Here is a 13,463-nt window from a genome sequence, read left to right on the forward strand (position 1 = left end):
TTTTAGGAGCATCCGTGGTGGAGTTATATCAGCTGCAGTACCGTATGTGTCCACTGGGCGGAGCCAGACACCATGAGAATAGTGGAGACCTGTCTGTGCTTCAAACCTCCAAAATCATTTGATTCATACATAAAAACGGTCAAACTGCAGTTACTTCCGGTTTCCTGTAGGTGGCGCTGTGCAGGTGACTCATGATCATGATCATGAGTTACAGACCGTTATGACATGAAAAAAATTTGAGGACATTAGGACGATGCACGGCGAAGTTATAAGCAGTTGATGTTTCATGGCGAAGGTTCAACAGTCGCCACCGCCACGGGCAGCCTGATACAGGAAACCAAACAGGTGTCTCTGTAGGACTTCAAATCTGTGATCCTCATATGGCTGTGTAATGACAGGGAAGGATTAAACATTGTCAGTGTAGAACATGGCACTTCCTGTCTCCACCACAAGGGAGCGCCATGAGCGGCACAGATCATGATGACATAGAGACGTTCAGGGAGGGGTTCTGACCACATGCAGAAAGTTTGAAGCCGTTTGGAGCAAGTATCTAGGAGAGAGAGCTGTTCGTGTATGAATGGCAAATGGCCCTTTAACTTAGAGAAAAGCTTTTGATAACTTTTGATCAGCATGGTCTCTAGGTGACAGTGACCGAATATGAAGTCAATCGTTCGAAATCCCTAGGAGGAGTTCGTCCGCATACCAAAGGTGGAAATCGCTGAAATTTGACCGCCAAAATCAAAATGGTTGACTTCCTGTGTGGTCTAGATCAATGGTGCAAGAGACTTTTATGTGCGTCTGGACGTGTTCTGTGTGTGTGCCGATTTTTGTCTTCCTACTCCAAAAAAACCGCTATGGAGAGGGGTATTTTAAAAATTCAAGGGGGCGCCATTGAGACATTTTGCCCCGCCCACTTACGAGACCCCCATCAGTTGCTAGGACACGACCCCGAGAATGTGTGTATGAATTTTCATGATCATAGAAGGTCGTTAAGGTCATTAAAAACTCAAACGTAATCTCATGGCGAAGGATCGACAGTCGGCGCGCCGCCACACAGTGTAGCTTCACCAACTAGTTGGGAAGGTTCTAGAGGTGAAATGAAGTTGATGCTGTCAACTATGTAGGAGCAGTGCACGTCAGAGTAAAAAGAGGTCATTTCCTGTTGCCAGCAGGGGGCGCCACGAGTAAGTAAGGGTTTCAACATATGGAGGCGTTCAGGGCGGAGCCCTCGTCATGCTCATAAAGTTTGAAGACGTTTGGATAAAGTATGCAGGCGTGAGAGCCGTTCAAAGTTATATGGCGAAATCATGAATCGTCGCCAGACTTTGGTGAGCCACAGAGGCCACGCCCTGTAAGTTAGAGAAAAGCTTTTGATAACTTTTGATCTGCAGGTCCTTTAGGTGACCTCCAGTAAATTTCAGGTCAATCGAGCAAAAGCTCTAGGAGGAGTTCGCTCACATACCAATGGTGTAAATCGCCAAAATCGCCATTTTCCATCCAAGATGGCGGACTTCCTGTTGGGTTAAGGTCATGGTGTCAAGAGACTTTTTGGTGCGTCTTGGTATGATAAACATGTGTACCGATTTTCGTGCACCTACTCCACACTAAGCCAAATGCAAGGGGTGTTTTGAAAATTTCAAGGGGGCGCTGTAGAGCCATTTTGCCCCACCCCTTTGCAGCAACCACAAAATTTCAAATTTTTCGCCACCCCTGACGAGTGTGCAAAGTTTCGTGAGTTTTCGTGCATGGCAAAGGGGCGAAAATGCAGCGTAAAGTGGCACAATTAATAATAATAAACACTACAATTACAATAGGGCCTTCGCACCACTCGGTGCTCGGGCCCTAACTATTATTCAAGTATATTCCAAGATTATTTTCCTGGGGGTCAGGAATCAACAATAACGGCCATAGAAAATCTACCCGACCATAACTAGCAGGTTCTATGTATGGTCTCTATTGACCCTGTTAACAAACCTCCAGTGGTTCAAGATGTGACCGCGTTTTCTTTTTAAATTTGGCTTCATAATATATTTATTTTCCACACAGCTGAGGACGTTGAACATGCTGTTACATGCTGGCCGACATTGTCACGTTCATTGTTACTCCTAAAATGAGTAAAAATAGAATTTTATGGAAGAAGAACTCCCGATGTTTACTTCCTGGTTTGAACAGAAACGGGTCCTGCAGAGGCACGCCCACATTACATCTGTATCGCACCAACACGGTCACCAGTTAATTCGGGCACCAGTTAATCCGACACACCGGGACATCGTGCTGCATTGCGACGTCAAGCTGGATCCATACTCCGCGAGACAAAAAACTTTCTCCCCCGTGCAGACGTTACGCCCACAAAATGACGTCATTTTTTGTCTCTGACCGCCCGCTGTTCCGCACTCTTGTGCACAGGGTCCGGGCCGAACTTTTTCTTTCAAGGCTGTGCGGCAACCATGCTGTGATTGCCTCTTCCCTGAACATTATCAGCTCGTTAGGCCAGGTAACCACGACTGTGCTCACAATTTACAATACAATTGCATTGTCACCCTAGTGTGACGTGGGCTCAGTGGCGTAGGAAGCATTAAAAATGTGGGGGGGACACCTTCTGTGGGTGGGTGGTGAAAAAAAGTACATCAGTATATTATGAAATATAATATAATAATATGAAGTAGTTGCAATTTCCTGTGGATTTTAACAGGTTGTTAAACTATTTTACCTACAGAAGTAAACACTTAATGACTATTTCAGAGACAGATTCAACAAAAACTGGGTGACAAACAGAAACTAATTCCAAATGAAACAACAGTTTTGTCAAACATACTGGTGCTACTACACTAACTACGCCTATGGACTCAGGAGTCGTTCGTGTAGTTTTGTTTAGTTTGTGCAGTTGTTGTTGTTTTCTTTTGTCTAAGGATAAATGTCTAGGACAGTTTCAAAACGCTTTAATACAGGAGCCTGCAAAAAAACACCGCTGCTTGCCATCTTAACTCCTCTCCTGTCACCTGTCACGGTCTACACAAAACAACAGGGGGGAATCAAACCAAACCCTCAAAATAACTAAAATGTGACACAACTGCACTATAACAAATACAAGATAATATAATAGAGAAATAATATAATAGAGAAACACAAGTGATGTCATGTTCACTGTAGTTATAATTACTTATTATTGTTTAGAAAAATAAGAGCACCCAGAACTACTTCCTTCAGTTTAGCTTTTAGCTTTCAACTTGCTTTTCCCCTCCTGAGTAGTTAGCTATTAGAGTTGACTGCCCTCTAGCGTCCACACTAGCTAAAATTACAGCGTTAATAAAAAAAAATCATTGTTACATACAAATAAATGTGGGGGGTCCAAACGGGCCGTTTTAAAATGTAGGGGGGGGCACGTCCCCCTCTGATATAATGGTAGCGACGCCTATGCGTGCGCTGTGTAGGAGGGCCGTATGAGGAGTTCTGCACACACACGTCTCGCGGAGTATGGTACCTCCGTGCCGAAAAGAACTTTTTTTTATCTCTTACCACCCGTGGAGCGAGTTCTCTGTTCTTTGTCTCGCGGAGTATGGAACAGCCTTTAGTCCTCAGTGCAAAAAGTTCTTCTCTTGAATAAACAAGATGACTGTTGCATGGTGGTGCCATGTTAGGCTTAAAATATATCCACAGGATACGTAAAATAAGTAGATAAAAACGTTAAAAGAAAGTAAGAAACACACACTGGTAAGGCAGCCGTATCCTACAACGCCGGAAGTAGCAAGAGCAAGGTGTTGTTCAATTGTTCCTTTCATTTTTTTGAGCAGTGTATAAAACCTTGTGAAACATTATTTGGTGTGTTTCACAGCTTTGGGCCTCCTCTGAGCATCCACATAGCAAAAGTGAAAGCAACTTTACTGCTGGTAGAAAAGTGAACTGCATTTTTTATGTGTTTAAAACAATAGTTGGATGCTGTATGCCAGGGGTCACCAAATGGCGTATCGCGGTCCGGGTCCGGACCCAGAAGACGTCCCATACGGACCCGAATTTATAGTCCAAACAGCAGGTTATTCTTTAAAACTTGACGGGGCGCTTCTATTTTAACTGCCGCAGCTTTCATTTACTTTACGGTAGAGGCTGCATGCGCTAGCATGAGGAAACGCACAGACCAATTGCAAACGAGTTTATCCATCCCACGTGACGACTCTCAGCCAATCAAATCTGGGCATTTCAGGTGGTTGCGACTACAACGCAAATTGCAGACAGATTACACATGTGAAAACAAGAGAGAAAAGAAAAGAAAGACAGCGATACACCGGGATTAAAGTGGGCCAGAACGGTCCAGTACGGCATTCCGGCAGCTTCTATAAATAGATATGCGTTCGGAAAACGATTAAATGGTCTTATAGTAATGTTGTATTTTTTCCGGAGATGCAAATTGCAGTTTGGTTGTTTACGTCACGCAGATATTCAATACATCAACCAATTAAATCCCCTCTCCCTCTCACACACTCACCACTTTGTTCTGCTGTAGCTGTGCATGCGAAGAAAGTTGCATTCACAGTTTCTGTGACCTGGCACGGTATCAGTGCATTCAGAATTTAGTACAGGGCTCAATAACCAGCATTGGATGGAGGGGAATGAGGAGGAGAGGACCCAAACAGAGGATTACAGATTATTTGCAAGCATACTGAATGGAAATGAGAATTGAAAATTTTTGCTGGCATAAATTATGTTATCTAGAGGTGCATATGTAAAGTAAAGTTAAGTAAATTAACATTGCATAGTTTTCTTTAGGGGGCTGGGACTATTCATTGTGGATTTTTTTTACTTCCTACTCACAGTCACAACTGCTGCAATCAGGTTGAGGAAACAGTAAAAAAATAGAGATATTGCTGCACAGTGAAGGAGGATGAAGTAACAGGCCAGTGTTTATAAGGGAAAAACTGCTGCTTAAACAGCACCTGAAAACATGACTTCTTCATAAGCTTCTCTTACCTAAAACAAAATGACCAGAAGACGACTCAGCAGGAGGATGTAAGTAAGCACTGAGAGTAAATGAGCTCTGTGGAATGTTCGTTTCTCTTCAGGGTGGGTAGCAGGATGACATATTTTTGTGTTGGTACTTGCTGTTTTTTAGAAAAGGTAGATCTGGCTGTGAATAGGACTCTTTATTTAAATTACATTTAAAAATTTTAAGGTAAACATACTATGAACAAAACAGTTTACAGTATGAATCAGTTAAGTCTCTTGAATATAAAGTAAATTATTTATCATACTTTATATTTACCTAAATACTGTGTGATCAAACTGTATGTTTTATTTTCTGTTGATCACATACTTACACAGCTAGCAGTTTAACATCACAAGACCCTAAGACGTTGTGTAAACAAAAAAAAAATTGATTTGAGATCATACCTTTTTCTTCCCCTGCAGGCTGAGCTTCAGGCAGGCCTATATTTTCTCATATAACCTGTTCCAGTTCTGTGGTCACACATGGCTTCTAGCCAACACCATCGCCAGGTTTCTCACTTTTGGTCAAGGTAAGGTTGAAGAAGGAGTATTTCTGATCTACAACGACCCATTCTGAAGAAAAAAGAAAAAAAGATGACTTTCATGCTTCTTGTCATATGTGGAAACATGTCATGAGATTAGACCTGTAGGAGGCAGAATCCACAGACATTCCATCAGCTTTATATAAATAAAACGGGCGCTTTGCTTTGCAGATGCTTTAGCAGATACCTTTTACTCTGTTGGCTTTGTGATGAGTCTCTGCCAGCTGCTCTCCAACCTGGAGCTTTTCCACATTGCAGATGGGATTGAGAAAGCCAGACTCCTTCCTCGTTTCATTCAAGTGCGTACCACACTATACTTCACTATTAATCACACTTCTTTATCCATTCACACTGATGTGCGCTTTTGTTGTTTTCAGGTTATGGAGAAGAACCTTCTGCTACTCATGGTCATCATTCTGGAGGAGTTCCAGAGTAAACCGGTTGTATGTGTGCAGTTCTTCTTATGGAACATTTTGGACCTTTTACGGTATGCAAACATGGACTTGCAGGTCAGAAGGTGGGCGATCATATGACCATAAATCTCATAAATAGTAATAACTTAATCAAGCCAGGTATGGAAACACCCTCAGTGGCCACTAGAAGAACTGCAGTTTTTCTAATGGCAATGGCCGTTGCCACTTGATCCACACAAGTGCATAGGACATGCTCATCACAGGGCTAGGCATAAGGCAGACAATCATTCATGCACTCAATAGCAATTATTGTACAACACTATCCAATTTCAAAAGTCCGATGTGTGCTGTGTGGTTGCAGATACCCTCATGAGCTCCTATGTATTATGGACACACCCTCCATTGCCATGCTGTGGACTCGCTACACACTCTGGATCCCATTATACATCCTGTCAGTCACCACTGAAGGTAAATAAATCCTCATCAGCTTGGTTTATGAAATGAAACTGGGAGTCATACACTCTAACATGGGCCTGAGTTTCTGTTGTGTTAAAGGAAGTGGTGAGAGCCAGGAAATGAGTTGGCAAAGCAGAGTGGATGATATGATATGTCAGGAAATGTGAGGAAAGCACATTGCACTTGTGTTATGGGACACCACTGCAGCAACAGCAATATATATATATATATATATATATATATATATATAAAAACATACTATGTTATGTACTGACATATTGTCCCATTTCTGCTGACTCTTCAGGTTTTACCATCTATCAGGCCCTGCTTTATGTTGAACCCACAACCTCTCATCTCCCCTTGGTGCTGATGCTCTACCTGCCTGTTCTCGCTCTGGGTAAAATAAAACATGAATGCAACAATGCATTACAGTAGTCAATTATAGTCAAGTTGTAGTGTATTTCACTGCTAAAATGCACTGAGACACTGAAGCAAATTTCTTGATACAAATATCTATGCTGCCATATTGGGAAATAATGCCACCTTGGAACCAGAAGAGATCCAGAGGCCACTTGGCTGCTCATTTCTGGGAATTACTTACATTTATTACATAACGGGGTACTTTTAGTTTTTAGTTGGGTCCATGTCCCATCTGCTAGGTTTATGACCTACACTGCAGCCAGCCACCAGGGGGCAATCCGAGACATTTTTTTGTCTCCCTTTTGGGAGCTGTCATGTCATCCATCTTTATACACAGTCAATGGTAAATATCTAACTTTAGCAAAAATACATACAGTATCCAAATAGAGATAGATTTTCCACCACTTATGACAATGTTCTGACCAGCCTGTTTTGTAGCATTATTATATTGTCAAACACAACATAAACACAAACTATGGAGTCAATCCACTACTCGAGACTGAGAATGAGAGACTTAATTAGAAAGCAAACACAGCAGCCACCACAGTGGTTCTTTCTGCACAGAAAGAATGCCGACCCAAGCCGACACAAGAAAGAAGTTCTATTTGAATAGAATCAAGTCAAGTGAGAACAAAGACACTGTAGTCTCTTATGTCCAACAATGTCCAGATAACCCACATACAAATCATCAAAGGGTAGGATGGACTGGCTGAGCATGGAGCTTCCTGTTCCTCACAAACAACCCCTACAACTTTGGGGTTGCAGAAGCTTCAGATTCCAGCAGGTTATTATCCAGGGGATTACTGGATGATGTCTATACATGAGTGGTATCACACAAAATTTACATTTGCAAACCTACTAGCCAACTCAATTTTGAAATGCTAACTAGCAAGCTGCTAGCTGTGCAGTTCTGCTAAAGCAGAACTGTATTGCTTAGTAAAAACAATAAATGACTTTTTGGCTGATAATAAACATACATGCAGACATATTTGCACAAAGATGAGATCTGTTCTGTCCAGCTAAGAGCAAGAGTGTTGTCTTTTCAGGAGCTTCTGTAACAGTCTGGCAGCTGCGGAAGGAAAGGCAAGGCCACCTGAAGAAATCGAAGAAGAGGAAGTGACAGTATAACTCTTTCATTTTACCAGAAAAGAAATACAATAAGGACTTTGTTTGTTCCTTTGTTTTATTTTTGTGGTCACTGAATAATGTGTGTTAAATGAGCCTTTAAGAATCTGAATGCAGAAGACACAAAATCAAGTCTGCCATCATGAAGCTTCAGTGTTGTGTTTGTGTCCTTGTTTCTATGGTAACACCATGATCCGGCTCCTCCTGGCTACCAGCCGTAAGCTCTGGTCCACACGGCCTTCTTCTTAAACTCTGCAGTGGACTTCAGGGCTGAGAGAGCAGCTGCAACAACAACATATGGACAATCAAATGGCCCACTCTGAACATCAGATTTCATGCAGTAATAAGATAAGATAAGATAATCCTTTATTAGTCCCACAGAGGGAAAATTGCAAGAGTGTGCAGAGACATGCATTTCTTTTTGTAAGATATGGCCTTTACTGATATTTATACCATAACAATAAGGAACGTCAGCATTTCCTTCAGTCTCTTCTGTTTATCAAACTTGTGTAGTACTGACACACTCCCACAGCAGATATATATGAAGAAAAAAATGTTGTGTATTTCATCCATTCATTCTGACAGAAGATATACACAGCGCAGAGCAGAGCTAGAGACTTTGGACCGGACTCAGGCTGATACTGTAATTATATGGGAGTAACCTATTCTAATCTTGACACACAACATGTACAGTTACTGACAGTCATAGTAAAAAAATGTGCTCTGTATTTTGTGGTTTTAGAGGATATAAAATTCAGATTCAAAATGAAAAAAATACATCCTCGAACAACACATGATATATTACACTGTGCTGTTATTTATGGAGAAAAATTATTACAATTCTTATTTAGTTCCTGTGTCTGTAAGTCACTAATATACAGAGAAGTACAGGTTATCTCAAGGTGTCCAGGTCCTGTGTTTGTAAAACCGTGCTTAACAGTGTGTATGAGGTGTTTCTGCTGAAATGCTGTTTGGTTTTCAGCAGACATGGTGGTGATCATTAAGACCAAACAACTCCACTTTGGTCTCATGTGTCCATAGGACATTGTTCCACAAGTGTTGTTCAGATGCAGTTTTATGAAGGCAGCCTGTAGGTTCTGACATGTAGGTCTTGGTCTGATCTTGGCTTGAATTTGTTCTGAAGGAACTCAAAGAGGGTCTACTTTCTTTTTACTATGACTACACATGTGACAGGCTAATATTTTCTAATGTACTTGCAGACTTATTGATCTGCTGAGTACTACTTAATTATGACGACAAACTGAATTTCTAAATATTTTGCAACAAAACTATTATTTGTTTATTTTTCACAGTCAATGCTTTGAAGGCATGCCGTTCTTTAGCATTTTACATTTGACAAATAAGCGATGCATGATGACATCTGCAAGACATCTGTATCAGGAGATGTCAGCCATAAATTATAATCATCAGCTCATGTGGTTGAGGTGCCTTACAGCGAGAGGAGAGGATATGTGCTGTATTCTGCTGAAAACAATGAAAGCTTTTCTTCTTATGAATGTGATGCGTTTGTGTCGTTCACCTTTGGCTGTGTTGATGGTTGCAACTGACAGATTTTCTTCAGGACCTTCTGTTATGCTGAGGAGCCAGTCTATAAACTAAGAAACACACACACAGCAACAAATTGTTCTAAAACTTAAATTAAACATGTGTATTCATTCTCCATCATATTTGCCTTTACGTCTCTCATTGACCTTGTGTGTCTGGCTGCTCCAGGGCTCTTTGTTCAGAAGCAGAGGCAGGCTGTGGGACATTCCCAGCAGGCACGGTGACAGGGTGTGGTCAGACAGTGACTCTTCACCATACAGACTGTGTGTGAGAGCTGGAGGCTTGGGGTCTGGTTGCCATGGGAACCACTGGGCTCTGATGCCATAGAGGAGGGGCATGAAGTGGTCACCCCAGGAAACTACAGCAGCAGCAAAAAGCTGGAAGAGAAAGTCTGTGGACTGCAGAGAGGGTTTATCAGAATGTTTGCTGTGGCTGAAAACTACTATTAGAGTGCTTTAAAGTAACTTGGAAATTGTCAAACCAAAACAACATACTGAAAGTCACATTATCCAATTTGACTCACTCCAGACTCACCAGTTTGGTGTCTCCACATCCAACAGAGGTTGCACCATAAGCAACATTTCTAATGTGTCCCATCAATTCCAGAAGCCATTCCATCCGTTTGGACACACCTAGGAAACATTGACTTATTTAAAAGGTATTTTATTAAGGTATATTTTAAATGATAAAATATATCAGTGGAACACAAAATCAAAAATACACAGTATGTGGCTATGTAGCAAGATAATCTCACTTGCCCTGGAGGCTAAGTGGTTTCTAGTCTGACCTGTATTTGTGCTGGCAGCCAGGCGACACTGGTAAAACATCTGTAGAAGGAGCCAGCCCACTCTGTGGCTAGGCCAACCACGGAGCACCCCTGCAATGACATCATTAAGACCCAGGAGGGGAACTCTGCCCTGAGAGGTCAGGTAAGCCAGGACGAAGCAGGACTTTTCCATCTGAGCCTAAACAGCACAGAGCTGTAAGCATCTTACAACATCATAAACCTTAGCACGTTTCACAATACTGACCTCTGAGACTCGAGTGATCCTCTCAATCTCTGTGTCAGACATCTCGGACAGACACTTGGCAATGCCCATGTACAAATCCACCTCATCATCCTAAAACAAATTAATTTATTAGTAGCTGAAGACAACTACTCACTCCCTTAATGCTTAATTAGGTGAGCTGCAGCAGGTACTGCTTATCGTCAGTCCTTGATGAATTGATCATCAGCAGGTGTACAGACCTCTATAAAAACTGATGTTTGCTGCTCTGGAACATTCATGTGCGTGTTAACACAATGACAAGAGGGAAAGACATAAACAATGGTGTTAGAGAAGAGCATGCTCAGTGAGGTCTGTATGTGACTGAACAAGTAATTTGAAGGGTACATGGAAGCACAGGTCATACAACAGTACAATGATTTAAAGCACAGCAGCAAATCAAGAATCAAGGTTTTGGTCTAGTCATCCCAACTGAAATGATGTGGTGGGACCTAAAGTGAGCTGTGCATAGTTGAATGCCCAAAAATCCCCAAAATGTGCTTTAACTCTCAGCACTGTACCTGTATGTGGTTAGGCAGCAGGGTGAAGACCTTTTCAGTGGTGGAGCATAGGACAGCCCAGCAGTTGTTGGGTGGGTTTGGGAGTGCCATAGCCTGAGCAAGACCCTGCAGGAGAGAGCAGCAGAGGAATAGACGATGTGGTCGGAGGTCCTCCTGGAACTGCTGCAGGCCCAGACTTTCCACATAGACCTGGAGTTTGTCCTCGGCCACATGTTTCATCCACATGCCAAGGGTCTCATACAGGTGGGCCTGTGTCTTGTACTGGAGGAGACGGGAGCTTCATTACAGATCTTATCTTAGCAATCTAGTTTTTTTATGGAGTGTATTCAGCCTGACACTTACATTAAGACTGTGCACAAGGGGTGGTGACAGCCAGGAGCCCAGAAAGAGAGAAGCACTCTGGGAGGACTGAGCTTGAGATGCTGCCAGCACCACACACTGATGCTGTACATCCTCTCCTGTTAACCAGAAAAAACACAACACATTGCTTTCACTCTGCTAGTGCTTAGGATTAGGGAGAACTTTGTAAGAAGAATTACCAAAGCTCAGCCTCATCAGTGGAGACAGGACAGCACTCCAGTTGATGGGGGGATACTGGAAGTTAGCTCCAACTGATGTCAGAGCAGTGAGAGTGGTTTTAACCAGAGCTGGATGGGAGGAATCTGGACCTGGGTTTATAAGTAGGGAAGATGTTCTCTAGATGCTGCTGCAGTGTTTAAAGGTCGAAGCTGTAAACTGTGCCTATACAGTACACAAACCTTTCTTTCCAGCCTCTGTGATGAAGTCAATGACAGATCTGATGACACTTTTCTCTGAGAGGTAGCTGAAATCCTGAGGAACTGAGCAGATGAGGAGGGCAACTCAATTCCTGCACTAGATAAGGAAAGCTACCACAATCTCCAATGTTTGCATAGTCCTACATTCTATACATCATCACCGTCAACATCTGGGGAAAAGTTCACACTGCGGCACGACAACAAGCAAAGGCATACCTGCTGTGTGACTGTGACTGGTAGACATATGGGCCAAATGCAAATGGCCCAGCAAAGAGGCACTGTTGGACTGTAAACCAATGGCTCCCGAAAATGTTATGATCTGTGAAAGAGAGCCGAAGGTTAGCAGACAGGAAATATACATAAACAATTCTCACACAGGTTTGAAAATAAAATCAGTATTTACCTGTGTGATGGCACGAATGACCTCATTCAGTCTGCCCTGCTGCTGGGATGAAAGCTCCAATTCATTCTTTAGCTGCAATCAAATACAAAAATACATAGCATAAAAACACTTTGCTACTTTTTTTTTAATAATGTTTTATAAACTAAATCTAAACAAACTTCCAAAACATATGAGTGGACTACTTACATGAATGAGGTAGCTCTCTGATCCCACTAAAGCCACCAGGCCATTGACAGCAGCCAGCCGCTGCATAGTGGGACAACCCTGTAACACAACATACCACACACACTGGTGGACTCAGCAAAAAGAGTGAATTAACTTGTATAAATAACTTATGCATTTGTCATACCTCAGACAATAAGATTTTTATCCAAGCAGCCAGCAGATGTGGGTGGAGGTCTTCTGCTTTGCCGTGGCCAGACATCGACAGACCGTGGACGACCAAGCCAAGAGCCAGGGAAAAGCCTGCCGTCTGGATACACAGAGCAGACAGCGCCTCATATTTAAGTCACTTTCAACCACAGCTAAAACTTGAAAAATTACCTTTGTAAGTTATTTTTTTTTTTAGATACTGTATTAATCCCAGAGGGAAATTCGTTACGGCTGCTGCACAAGCAGTGTCATACAATGAGAACTCCTCCCTAGTCACACAACAGTGACTAGGGAGGAGTTGGGATCGAACCACCAACCTTCCGGTTATTGGACAACCCTGCAATCCCACTGCGCCACTATTGCCCCTAAATAAAGGGAACACCAAAATAACACATCCTAGATCTCATAGAATGAAATATTCCAGTTGAAAATCTTCATTCATTAAATAGTGGAATACATTGAGAACAAAATAACAACAACAACAACAATAACAATAAAAATGATTGATGTAAATCAAAATTATTATCCCATGGAGATCTGGATTTGTATACTCAAATTAAAGTGGAAAATCACATTATAAGCTGATCCATGCTTTGTATTTTGTATTGTTTTGCAAAAGCACAAACATTTTATACCCATTTTGAGTAATTAAACAGCAATGAACTCACCCAAAACTGCTAGCTATAGTACCATGGAGGCCAGCATGCAATTGGCATGCTACTAGAACTATTGTTACAAAATAATTGACTGATACAATACAGCTCTTAAACTGGCTATCTTAGCTTAGCTTGATAACATTAGCATATCCAACACATCCCCGGTAAGTGTATTAAACATTTGGAGCCT

At 42.1% G+C, this 13,463-nt stretch overlaps 2 protein-coding genes across 4 annotated transcripts in view; one reads left to right on the forward strand and one right to left on the reverse strand.

The window, feature by feature from the left end:
- The first annotated feature begins 4,248 nt into the window (after window positions 1-4,248).
- On the forward strand, window positions 4,249-7,990 carry hacd4 (3-hydroxyacyl-CoA dehydratase 4). Its single transcript, XM_028428776.1, has 7 exons — window positions 4,249-5,001; window positions 5,401-5,507; window positions 5,691-5,818; window positions 5,897-6,006; window positions 6,294-6,400; window positions 6,693-6,785; window positions 7,855-7,990. The coding sequence occupies exons 1-7, from the start codon at window positions 4,973-4,975 to the stop codon at window positions 7,926-7,928; spliced, it is 648 nt and encodes a 215-aa protein (XP_028284577.1). The 5' UTR covers window positions 4,249-4,972; the 3' UTR covers window positions 7,929-7,990.
- A 90-nt stretch (window positions 7,991-8,080) lies between these two features.
- The window catches only part of focad (focadhesin), a 29,839-nt gene continuing 24,456 nt past the window's right edge, over window positions 8,081-13,463 (reverse strand). For all 3 annotated transcript variants that reach the window (XM_028428771.1, XM_028428773.1, XM_028428772.1), the window contains exons 31-44: window positions 12,595-12,717; window positions 12,432-12,509; window positions 12,246-12,317; window positions 12,059-12,161; window positions 11,825-11,905; window positions 11,606-11,734; window positions 11,409-11,524; window positions 11,067-11,327; window positions 10,531-10,620; window positions 10,287-10,464; window positions 10,034-10,131; window positions 9,646-9,897; window positions 9,474-9,549; window positions 8,081-8,215 (exon numbers count right to left, since the gene is read on the reverse strand). In XM_028428771.1, the coding sequence (XP_028284572.1) occupies window positions 8,142-8,215; window positions 9,474-9,549; window positions 9,646-9,897; window positions 10,034-10,131; window positions 10,287-10,464; window positions 10,531-10,620; window positions 11,067-11,327; window positions 11,409-11,524; window positions 11,606-11,734; window positions 11,825-11,905; window positions 12,059-12,161; window positions 12,246-12,317; window positions 12,432-12,509; window positions 12,595-12,717 (1,731 nt within the window). In that variant the 3' untranslated portion in view covers window positions 8,081-8,141. The remainder of the gene's footprint in view (window positions 8,216-9,473; window positions 9,550-9,645; window positions 9,898-10,033; window positions 10,132-10,286; window positions 10,465-10,530; window positions 10,621-11,066; window positions 11,328-11,408; window positions 11,525-11,605; window positions 11,735-11,824; window positions 11,906-12,058; window positions 12,162-12,245; window positions 12,318-12,431; window positions 12,510-12,594; window positions 12,718-13,463) is intronic.

Source organism: Parambassis ranga, chromosome 18, assembly GCF_900634625.1.
Source record: "Parambassis ranga chromosome 18, fParRan2.1, whole genome shotgun sequence".
Taxonomy (NCBI): Eukaryota; Metazoa; Chordata; class Actinopteri; family Ambassidae; genus Parambassis; species Parambassis ranga.

What these genes read in the sequence shown, in the direction of transcription:
- hacd4 (XM_028428776.1), top strand. Translation starts at nt 4,973, where the DNA reads ATGACCAGAAGACGACTCAGCAGGAGGAT. An exon ending in AACATTTTGGACCTTTTACG is followed by an intron (nt 6,007 to 6,293) that starts GTATGCAAACAT and finishes GTGTGGTTGCAG; the next exon opens with ATACCCTCATGAGCTCCTAT. An exon ending in CCTGTCAGTCACCACTGAAG is followed by an intron (nt 6,401 to 6,692) that starts GTAAATAAATCC and finishes CTGACTCTTCAG; the next exon opens with GTTTTACCATCTATCAGGCC.